Source organism: Capra hircus (assembly GCF_001704415.2).
Source record: "Capra hircus breed San Clemente chromosome X unlocalized genomic scaffold, ASM170441v1, whole genome shotgun sequence".
NCBI lineage: Eukaryota > Metazoa > Chordata > Mammalia > Artiodactyla > Bovidae > Capra > Capra hircus.
The window spans coordinates 10,544,074-10,555,785 of record NW_017189516.1 but is presented as its reverse complement, the minus strand read 5'-3'; the positions used below and the strand labels follow the sequence as shown (position 1 = coordinate 10,555,785).

The following is an 11,712-nucleotide window of genomic DNA, read 5'->3' as shown; positions in this document are numbered from 1 at the left end:
GCTACAACCTGGACTCCTCTCTGATTCCTCACCCCTATCACACGACTTCTACCCTTGGGATTGGATGCAACCTGGGAATTTTCTCCCCCTGCTCTGCTGTACCTCAAAGCAGAATGATCAGGAAATGGACATCAAGCTGTAACATTAAGATAGGAGCCCAACAGTTCCAGTTTCTCATTATGCTTGTTTCACTTGGCTACCTGAAATGATGTGGAATTTCCTGGGGTCTTTTACAAGCATACTCTCCGTTGGTGCAGTGATCAGACATCAGTGAAATATAGGACCATTCCTAAACCCCAGGAGTTTGAGTCTTTTTAAAAAGATTTATTCTTTTATTTTTTGGCTGTGGTGGGCCTACATGCCGGCTTTCTCTAGTTGCAGCGAGCAGGAGGGCTATTGTTGCTGTGTGCACCTGGCTTCTCATTGTGATGACTTCTCTTGTTGCGGAGCACAGGTACTAGGTGCGTGGGCTTCAGCAGTTCCAGTGTGTCGGCTCAGGAGTTGTGGCTTGCAGGCTTAGTTGCTCCGTGGCATTTGGGATCTTCTGAGACCAGGGATCAAACTGGTGCCCCCTGCATTAGGAGGCAGATTCTTGACCACTGGACCATCAGGAAAGTCAGGGCCTTAATAAAATACAAAAATGAGGGAGGCAGGGGCAAAAAGAATTTGAAACTGCAGGGAGTAGATATGGTGCTGCTTAATGCTCTTACTCCCAGGAAATCTGAAAGCTCCAAGAAGCACCACCTCACCTTTAGGTTTTACTGTTGGTAGAATGAGTGCACCATCCTGATAATATGGGGCTGGTTTAAGGATATTTCACACTTTTAGGTTTTTTTGAGCGGGAGAGCTGAAGCAATTTTGCTTTGTTCCCTGCTCCCAAATTGTCCTAAGAGCAAAGGGTATATGCTTAACATCAAGTGAATTGGTGCACTATCTGCATCCAGTTCTTCAGAAATCCCCTTGGAAAAATACTGATAACTCTCCGTTTTTGATCTCTTCTAAGAATATGAATTCCCGAGGCACAAACTCATTCATACAATTACATCTTTTAAAAAGGATCTGTGGGGACTTCTCTGGTGGTCCAGTGACTAAGACTCCACACTCCCAATGTAGGGGGCTCAGGTTTGATCCCTGCTCAGGGAACTAGATCCTACATGCCACAATTAAGAGTTCACATGTCACAACCAAAAATCCCATAGGTGTCAATGAAAATTGAAAATCCTGCATGCTGCAACTAAGACCTGGTGCAGCCAAATAAATAAGTAGATAGATAATTCAAAAATAAATAAAAAGGATTTGTGACAACCAAGAGCAATTATGAATACAGGACAACTTTCATCTTTCCCTAGCAGCCCTTACTGTAAACAGTTTGCATAACCTTCCACAGCCTGAGCTGGGGTGGGAACTTTTGAAATGTTCTGCAGATTTTCAGGGTTAGCCATTTCCTTAATCCTATGGACCCATTTGGGAAGATCTTTTTGGCCTGTGTGTCTTAAGCAACATTTATATGGGAAGCTGTCTCCTTTGATTTCTGAGCCATACAGCAGTGCTGTCTCATTGATCAAAGCCATAGAAAATGCCACATTTTGTTTGGTAATGAGGCCCAGGGACAGGCTTGATGATGGACTCCACATGCGAGGCAGCGCTGCTGCTGACCATCCAGGGAAGCCTTCAGATCGCTGGGCTGAGGCAGCCGGCGCTGTTCCGGGATGTAATGAGCAGAGCTCCCACTGGCTTTCCGATTCTGTTTATGAGTTTAGAACCTCTGAACTCTGACGATGTTGCTGGAGAAATGTGCTCGGAGATAAAGTGATCAATTTCTTCCAGCAACTGTCCTGGTCCTGGGTGGGACAGAACAGGAAAGCCCTTGTTTGGGCTAATATCTGAGCCATGCTGGAGACAGCAGGCTTATGTTTAAGACCTCTTATCTTGTATATTTTAAGATCTAATAAAGATCTTCCTGAGTGAATCTGAGGAAGTAAACAGGCTGATGTAAAAAAGATTTTTTTTTAATATTCCCCCCAAACGTCCATTGTGAGAAGAAAGCCTGCTTAGGATTCAAGGCAGATGCTGATTTTAGCTGCTTACCAGGAGCAAATGGATTTGCACTGCTCACTGTAGTAGTTTTCCTCCTCTCCTCTCCATTTTCCTCCCCTCCCATGCTCTCTCCTCTCCCCCTTTCCAGAAGATGTGTTCAAGCAGCAATAAACAGGCAGAGGACAAGTCAATTCTAGCAACAGTATTTTTTGTACCACTACAAGCTGCTCTAAAAGACTTCCTGTAGCCTAGAACTACAAGCACTTAGAGAAACCCTGCCAGAACTCTAAGAAACAATGAGTACACACTGATATTGACCTGTATTTTCCCTTCCTAGGAGCTCTGTTATAGGAGCTTTCTCTTCTGGTCAAACAGGTCTGCCCACCGTTCCCTAAACACATCTCACAGCTTCCTGTCACCTGGAATGCCTGGCCTCTCCATCTCCTTTATGATCTACATCCAACTCTGTCTCTTCCTATAATAAGTACCTTTTAATCCTACATCTGAATGCCTTCTGGCCCCTCGTATCTACACAGGTCATTCAGGACATAATCCCTTGTTGTAGGTACTCGGGCATATACTTATCTCTCCAGCTAGTTTTGAACCTTCTAGAGTTAAGGACCAGTTCTCACTCAGATTCTCCATGGAACCTGTAGAGCTCATCAGCTCTGATGCTGTGGTTAAACAGCCTCTGGCACAAGACTGCCTGGGTTCAAATCTTGCTTTGTCACTTGCTGGTTGAGTGACCTCACTCATGTCACTTAACTTCTGTATGCCTTAATTCCCCTGTAACATGGGAATATTAATAACACCTTCTGCAGACAGCTATTTTGAGGATCCAAGTAATACTTGCAAAATACTTTGAACACTGCCTTTCACCGATTAAGTACTCCAGAAATGCTAGTCCTCTTTATCCACTCCAACTTGTATGCTCAGCATGAACTGCCAAGTACCAAAGAATGGCATTCAGCCTGCCCTCATGGTGTCAAGCTTGGTTTTGCCTTATAAGTTTACCAGACACTCACTGAAGGAATTCCCTACCTGACTTTCAATAGCCTTCCTGCTCTAAGCCCTTTACCTGACTGCTGGTATCATCCACAGCCACCCAACACAGTCTTGCCTCCTTTCTGTCTCCCAGTCATGTGCCACTCATTCCTACCTTTGTACCTTTACTCAGTGTTCCTCTTCCCTGGAAAGCTAGCCCTACCCTTCCCCTTTCCAATTCCCACCCATCCTTCACTTTTCCACTCAAGCTTTACCTCCTCCAGGAAGCCTTCCCTGATTATCTCAATTTATCTTCATCTTCCCCTTGTGGCTCAGCTGGTAAAGAATCTGCCTGCAATGTGGGAGACCTGGGTTTGATTCCTGGGTTGGGAAGATCCCCTGGAGAAGGGAAAGGCTACCCACTCCAGTATTTTGGACTGGAGAATTCCATAGACTGTATAGTCCATGGGGTCGCAAAGAGCGACTGAGCGACTTTCACTTCACTTCCCCTTCTTCCAACTCCCTCAGCAGTCTAAGTTAGAACCACATAACTGAGCATACACTGACATTTTCCTGGCAACTTTTGAGTCGTAGTCTCATTTCCTCAGGAAGCTGATAAATTCCTTAAGAATAGCTAAAATGTTTTCCCCTCTTTTTCCATCTGCCCCTGGCATGTAACCAGTACTGGGTGGGTACTCAACAGGTGTCCAGTAAAGACTTATCAGTTGATGTACCTATATGCCCGGGTATGGCCAAGGGAAGCCAGGGTTCTGGCTCTCATCCTGGCAGTGAGCTCAGGCTGGAGTGAAGAGAAGGCAGGGTACCAGTGAAGCTGACTTCAGTTATTTCTTCACTGCCATCCAGGCCACAGAATTAGCAGGGTCTTCAGGTAAACTGTCCTTCAAGCTGGACTTATCTCTCAGTTAATGGTTGACATTCTTTGTTTACCTTAATGATTGCCAAGATCTGTTGCTGCGCACGGTACATTTTGTGGCTCAACTGCCTTGGCCCCGAAGGTAGAAGACAATTTGGAAGAGGTTTGGGGTTGTGGGATGGGACTGGAAACACTTTGGTCCATTCCTAGCCACTTAGGGCATGGGCAATAAGCAGAGAGCCCAAGAGAACCCCGGTACTGCCATGTGGGGGAAGCCCTGCTGTCTCTCACTTTGGCCTCAAGGGGCCAGTAGTCATTGCCCATAGCTGTTTTTTCTCTCCCCATAGTCAGCATTTTCAAGGCTGGGAGCTGGAAGGGATGGCACCCAGTGCAGGAGCCCTCTCTGTAGCTCGTCCACACACCGGATCTACCTATGGTCAGTGGGTGAGGGAAGGCTGAAGGCTGAGGCCCAGGTCCAGTTCCGTCTCCCAGATTGGGCTAAACATGCATACATGGGTGACGAAGATGCCTCTCTTCCTCTGGGATGGGGCAGTAACTTCAGGCTATGTGATTTGTCTCTCCAAAGTTACCGGGAGTTCAGGGGATCAATCTTATTTAATGATTGTGTGAGGGAGGAGGTAGAGCTGGTTAATGTTTGTCTTGTTCCTCTTGGGCTGTGGGCCATATCTGGCTCCAGCCCTGGGCTCTTTGTCCCTCCCCTGGACTGGGCTGACAGTACCTAGTGACATAGTGCAGACACGCCTGCAGACATTCCCTGGGAAAGGGCAGCAGCAGCCAGGTGAGGAAGCTGCGGGCTGAGGGACGTGGGCCCAGGGGCTGGTGTGGCCCAGGAGGGCAGAAGTGGGGGTTGGGGAGAGGCTTGGGTCTTGCCTTCTCCTGGGCTCAGCATTCAGCCACTTAGATCCCTTCTGTGTTTCCCTCTGAGCTGGACTGAGGCACCTCCTACCCAGATGCCAGGCTTGCTTAGTCTCTCTCTGTAGCCCCCAACTCATCCTTTTCCCAGGCTCAGTGTTGCTTCTGCTCTCACTCTATTTTGCCCAGGCAAGAATCACCCTCATCCCCACAGGGTCAAATACCCAGAAAGACTGGAGGGGGCCCCCAAGCTCAGGGTGTCTAAGTTTATATCTTTAAGACATTTCCTGCCACACAGGGTTAGGGTTCAGCGGGGGCCGCTGGGCACTGCCAGGTGCTGTTTTCCTTCCCTGATTAGAAGGCTAACCAGGCGTGCCACCAACATAGGGGCTGCGGGCGGATGAATACAGCACACTCGGTAGGCACAGAGGACCAGCCAGCCGGGCCAAGGTTTGGGAGCATGCATTTCCATTTTCTTGAGGGAGGCAGGGAGACTCAAGCTGAGCTTGGAGTAACTGATGACCGGGAGATCTGAAGGATGGGTAGTCCCCTAGTTGTTTGAAAGTTGTTCCAGCTGTTGGGAATGGCATGGCAGAATGCATGGACTTAGAAAATGAGATGAGGAGAGGAGAATAGAGACAAGATGGGTTTGAATGGAGAGAATTATAGAGGAGGATGCAGCAGAGCAATGGGGAAGGGACCCCGGCTTTGATGAGGGGCCAGCATGAGCCCTAATCTGAGCTCCAGCACTGGCTTACCAGCTGTGTGATAAATTACTCAGCTTCTTTGAGTCTCCATTGCCTTGTCTGTGAACTGAAGACAATAACTCACAGCTCACAGGTTTGTTGTGAGGATAAGAGTTAAGGAACAGACTACTCCTAGCACAGAATAGGTATTCCCTAAGTGGTGGCTGCTATAATAAGCCCAAGTAGAGAGCAACAGGAAGTCAGAGAGTTGATGGAAGAGTAAAAGGGTATAGTCGAAACAGTGAGGAAAGGAGCTGATATTACCAGGAGCTCTGTGGAAAGATCATGGCAGAGCGAGAGAAGGAGAAAACTGGAATGAGTTAGACTGGCCCTGACCCAAGCCTGGCCACAGGATACATGCGACAGTGTGGAAGGAACAGTGCTGTGACTGAGGTACTGTGGGACCACAGGCTGGAGGCGGGGAAGGGAAGCGGCTGAAGAGGAAGAGGGATGGAGGGGTTTGGTCTTAGCCACACCAAACTGATGAAGGCAGCTGGAAACTCAGAAGAAAATCTGAAAAAAAGCCCCCTGTCCTTTCCTGCCAGAGGCTGCCTGTGAAATGGGGGAGGGAGTATGGAGTCTGAGGTTGAGTATAACCTCATTTAGCCAAGCCAGGCCCCTCTTTCCCAAACCAAAAAGATACAAGGATTTCCCACAGTTGGAAGGAGGGACAGGAAAGAGGTAGGAGCAGAAAGAGAGAGACTTGAACGTGTGTGTGTATACATGCATACACACGCATGCAGGCACATGTGGAAAGGAATGCTGAGAACAGTTTTTGAGTTCTGAGATCTAATTATCTCAGAATGCAGTGTCCTTAAAGGAAGAGAGGCTGCCAAGGTACAAATACTTTGAGGTCAGAGGAAAACAAATTTGAAATTTGACTCTACCATTTAGCAGAAGTGCAGTTGTCATTGTTTAACTTCTCTGAGCCTCACCTTCTCTGTCTGAGAAGTGGGTATAATATTAGTTGGAGGGACTAAGGACAATCTCCTGATTTTGACCTGTGCTTGAGTGCTTGGGCAAATCTGGATCTGAGGACAAGGCCAGAGCCAGACAGGGTCAGAGAAATCTTGTCTAATTAAACACAGGAGCCAAACATGCCTGGAGCGACACAGAGCATATCAACACCTGGACTTTAACCCAAAGTCACAAAAACAGTTTGGATTTCAAAATCAGGTGACTCCCATGAATGTTTTTGAAATGAAACCCTTGAGGTACTGATGTTGACATAGGGATCAGCTCTTTCCAAAGGGAGAGCAAAAATTGAGATATCAGTGCTCACACAAGGGTCCTTAGGGGCTCCAAGGGGAGCGCCTGGCTATGTCCCAGAGGGCTCAAGAAGATGGGAGGTGGAGAGCTATAAGAACCTAGAAACTCAGGGGTGGCCAGGCTGGCTGTGAGACACCCCTAAACGACAGAGAGAAGAGAACAGCTGAAGTTCACTTTGGGGTTTGAGGAAGCAGCCAGAGAAAGGTAAGGACAAGGAAACAGAACAAATCTGGAAGCAACTGAAAGCCCTGGGAAGGGAGGAGAGGAGAAGAGTTGTCAGTTATAGGAAAGAAGAGAAGGGCTAGAGGAGAATAAAAGTCAGACAAATCTTCAGTCTCACTGTTTCTTAAAAGCACTCAGAAAGAAAAATGATAATTGTATCTGAGGCAGCAAAGCTTCTGGGAAAAAACATAGGCTCTGGAGTCAGCTTGTGTTTGTGTGTGTGTCTCTGTGTGTGTGTGTGTGTGTGTGTGTGTGTGTGCGTGTCTGTGTGCATGTGTGTTAGTCGCTAAGTCGTGTCTGACTCTTTGTGACCCTGTGGGCTGTAACCTGCCAGGCTCCTCTGCCCATGGGATTCTCCAGGCAAGAATTCTGGAGTGGGTTGCCATTCCCTTCTCCAGGGGATCTTCCTGACCCAGGGATCAAACCTGCACCTCCTGCATCTCCTGTACTGCAGGCAGACTTTACCACTGAGCCACCAGAGAGTCAGCTTGATCTGGCTCAAAAATCCCAGCTCTGGCTTGTACTCACCACATGAACCTTGTGACACTGAGATAAGTCCCTTCACCTTTCTCTACCTCAGTTTCCTCATCTGTGACATGAGGGTTACAAATAACACCTACCTCTCAGGGTTGTTTTGAGGTTTACAGGAGATGGTGTGCAAGGGCCTGGCACAGAGCAGGGGCTTGGGAGATGGTTATTCTTAACAATATGCTCCTCCACCACCTATTTTGATTCTAACAGGTCTCATTGGATGAAGCATTTCTTTCCATTGTACCTCCTGTACCAGCTCTGCCTTCAAAATCCCAGGCTTGGGAGAAAGGGCACCTGTGTTCCTGCTTTTCCCGCACTGGTTTAGGCCCACAGCATGAACTGACTGAGGCTTTTTTTTTTTTAAGCTGCATGAAGAAACCTTGTACAGACTATCCCTATACCCCTTAGTTTCTTTCATTCCGCTCCCCCAACTTTTCCTGGGCTTCCCTGGTGGCTCAGTGGTAAAGAATCGGGCTGCCAATGCAGGAGATGCAAGAGACCCGGGTTCAATTTGTAGGTTGGAATGATTCCCTGAGAAGAAAATGGCAACCTGCTCCAGTATTCTTGCCTGGAAAAACCCATGGACAGAGAAACCCAGCCCGTGGCTGGCTATAGTCCATGGGGTCACAAAAGAGTCCATCATGACTTAATGACTAAATAACAACAAATTTTTCTAGCTACTAATACCCTCTCCCTTCCCCCTACAACAGAAAGGACCACCCAGAACTTGCCACAAAGTTCAGGCCTTGTGTTCTCACAGCCAGTTTCTGGCTTGCAGCATGATCTTGCAACTTAATGGCAGACAAGGTGGGAGGTAGAAGGAAGCCTTCTCCCCTTGCCTAAGAGACAGAGGGGAATTTCTTCCCTAGAGCAACTGGCAAGCTCAGGAAACCAGGAGTTAAAATGTATACTTGACCCGGGGCCAGGGCAGCAACGGAATGGTCTGTTCTATTTCAGACAGACACTATAGGTCAACAGTAGCATTGGGAAGAAATAAAGAGGGATATTGGGTTTGGCAAACCACTTAGTTCCCCCCAAGTCACATTGTTTTCTCTTCCTGATAAGGTTTTACTTCCCTTGATCACCAACCATGAAACTGGAGCTGGGCTAAGAACTTTTACATGTTGCTTCATTGAACCTCACAATAACACTGGGTATGAACCTCATTTATAGATGCGCACACAGACTCAGAGGTTTGGTAACTTACCCCAAAGTCATAGTAGATAAAAAACCAAAAAACCCCAAAGCTAGGTGGCTCTTATCTTTTCCATCTCCTAAACTTCTTCTGTTTGCTTGGTTAACTTTTGCTTTTTCCTTCTGGCTTGTCTTCACTTGGCCATCCTCTGTACCGGCTCAAGGAGAGATGGTTAGGCTTTGCTCCGTGATTTTGGGATAGGACTGCACTCACAGGTTAGCAACTTCCTTGTTTCTTGTGTTTTTATGGGTAGCCTTTGCTTCTGTTGCTGTTGTTGTCATCATTAACAGCTAGCCTACACTTCGGGGAACACCATCTGCAAAAGCACAAAGACTGTACCGAGCAAAGAGCTTAGAATTCTGCTTCAGACACTTTTGTGTTTCATCCTACTCAGACACTTCAGCTGTGTGACCTTAAGTGAGTTACTTAACTTATCTGAGCTTCAGCTTCCTCAGCTCGAAAGACTGGGGTCCTTAGAGGCTTGCTAAGTGGGTCAAAAGAAAGAATGTATGGGAAAATACTTAGCACAGTTCCTAGCTTGATAAAAGTGAGCTCCTTTTCCTAACCTCAGGCTCACCCATATCTTGGAGGGGATTTAAGCCAGGAAAAATCCTGCTGAATCTAAGTTCCTAGTAGAGTCATGGGAGAGTGCCTTAGGCCAGAGGCTTCTGGTTCCCCTGGGTCCCATCTTACATGCACCTGTCCTTGTTCCATCTTCCCCCCCGCTGTGGCCATTCTTCTGGTGGGGCTATGGGGTGGGTGCGGCGATGGACCGGGCGGGCACAGAACAGGTGGGTGCAGGCTGGGTGTCCGGCGCTGGGACACAAGTGCTCTGTGTGTAGGGTGGGCGGAAGTCAGGGCGTTTGATCTGAATTCTAAAGGGCGTTGTTCAGAGCCCCACAAAGGTCCCATTGTGCAGACACTGGGTATAAAGCAGCATATGACTCCCCAGCACCGGGCGGTGATGAATTGGGACGCAGGCGCGAACCCAGGGACCACTCCCCCTGCATAGACATGAGACCATAGGGGACCTGTCTGGGTGGCCTCAGGGATAGGCGCTCCCCAAGGTAACGGGGCTTTGTTGGGTTTAGCCCAGGTCTAGACTTAAGGAACTGGGGGAGGGGAAGCTAAAGAGGATGGCTGATGGCAGAACAAGATGGGCCTGGCAAGGAAGGGCAGGAGAGGAGAGAATGTTGGATGAAGGTGGAGAGGAGAGATGGGGCTCAGGGAGGTCAAGTCATCAAGTGAATGAGTGAGGAGGAAAAGAAAGAGAAGGAGAGGCTGGCAAGGGAGAGGGGGTGGTGAGGAAAGCTATGACTCTCCTTCTTCCTTTCTTGTCACTGGCTCTTGGGAGCGTTGGGGGAGGTGTCAGGCAGTGTTATGGAGCCTGGCTTTCCACCCTAGCTTTCTGACAGCTTGTGCTGTGGCTCATGTTTTGCAGGTGTGAATGAAGCAGGATGAACTGGACGGGTTTGTACACCTTGCTCAGTGGCGTGAATCGGCATTCTACTGCCATTGGCCGAGTATGGCTCTCTGTCATCTTCATCTTCAGAATCATGGTGCTGGTGGTGGCTGCCGAGAGCGTGTGGGGTGATGAGAAGTCTTCCTTCATCTGCAACACCCTCCAGCCTGGCTGCAATAGTGTCTGCTACGACCACTTTTTCCCCATTTCCCACGTGCGTCTGTGGTCTCTGCAGCTCATCTTGGTGTCCACCCCAGCTCTCCTCGTGGCCATGCACGTGGCACACCAGCAGCACATTGAAAAGAAAATGCTTCGACTTGAGGGCCACGGCGACCCCCTGCACCTGGAGGAGGTGAAGAGGCACAAGGTCCACATCTCAGGGACACTGTGGTGGACCTATGTGATCAGCGTGGTCTTCCGGCTGCTGTTCGAGGCCGCTTTCATGTATGTCTTTTATCTGCTCTATCCTGGCTACGCCATGGTGCGGCTGGTCAAGTGTGATGCCTACCCCTGCCCCAACACAGTGGACTGCTTCGTGTCCCGCCCCACGGAGAAAACCATCTTCACGGTCTTCATGCTGGCCGCCTCAGGCATCTGCATCATCCTCAACGTGGCCGAGGTGGTGTACCTCATCTTCCGGGCCTGTGCCCGCCGAGCCCAGCGCCGCTCCAATCCACCCTCCCGCAAGGGCTCGGGGGGCTTCGGCCATCGCCTCTCACCTGAATACAAGCAGAATGAGATCAACAAGCTGCTGAGTGAGCAGGACGGCTCCCTGAAAGACATACTGCGCCGCAGCCCTGGCACCGGGGCTGGGCTGGCCGAGAAGAGTGACCGCTGCTCGGCCTGCTGATGCCACAGACCAGGCAACCTCCCATCCTGCCCCCCACCCCTGTCCTGCCCCAGGCCTGCCCCTCCTTCTCCCCTGCCGGCGTGCAGGCCTCTACCTGCTAGAGGTTGCTCCATCAAAACTTTCCTTCCCTCCCTACTTCTCTTCCTCCTCAGGGCCTTCTGCCTCAGGGCCTGAAGGTGTGGGGAGCTGGAGGCCACCCACGCCAGCACTCAAGGCTATTGAGGGCGCAGGCAGCTCTCGTTGCCTGCACCCCTTTCTCTTCCCTCTCCCTCTCCCTGGGACCACTGGGGACCAGAGGTGGGATGCTCTGACAACATCTCCAATTATGAAACTAATCTTAACCCCGTGCTGTCAGATACCCTATTTCTGGAGTCACGTCGGTGGGGAGGGATGTGGGCAAGTAGAGTGGAGGGAGGGTGCTGTGGACGTGTGGGTGGGGAAGGGAGGGTAGCAAACGAAAGCAAAGGAGGAACAGTGCTTGCCGGCCCTGAGGAAAAGGAGGACATGTCTGGGGTGGAGGAGCTAGGGAGGGAGAAGCAGGCAGATAAGTTGGAGTGGGGGTTGGTCAGGGTTGCCTTTGCCTCTAGTCCTCAAGGCCTCTCTCTGCCTGAAATGTTACACATTAAACAGGATTTTACAGTAAACGAAGAGATGGCTTGTGTGTTTCGT

General features: G+C 49.4%; 1 protein-coding gene across 2 annotated transcripts; it reads left to right on the top strand.

Annotated features, from left to right (window-relative positions):
* The first annotated feature begins 4,607 nt into the window (after window positions 1–4,607).
* Window positions 4,608–11,704, top strand: GJB1 (gap junction protein beta 1). Of its 2 annotated transcripts, none has more exons than XM_005700671.3 (2): window positions 4,608–4,694; window positions 10,173–11,693. In XM_005700671.3, the coding sequence occupies exon 2, from the start codon at window positions 10,189–10,191 to the stop codon at window positions 11,041–11,043; it is 855 nt and encodes a 284-aa protein (XP_005700728.1). In that variant the 5' UTR covers window positions 4,608–4,694; window positions 10,173–10,188; the 3' UTR covers window positions 11,044–11,693. The 2 variants fall into 2 exon arrangements, with proteins under 2 accessions (XP_005700728.1, XP_005700733.1); XM_005700676.2 differs by lacking the exon at window positions 4,608–4,694 and adding an exon at window positions 9,661–9,798 and having other exon boundaries at window positions 10,173–11,704.
* Window positions 11,705–11,712: the final 8 nt, after the last annotated feature.

Bases quoted from the DNA above. Each gene is read 5' to 3' on its own strand.
- GJB1 (XM_005700676.2), top strand. From the start codon at position 10,189: ATGAACTGGACGGGTTTGTACACCTTGCTCAGTGGCGTGAATCGGCAT.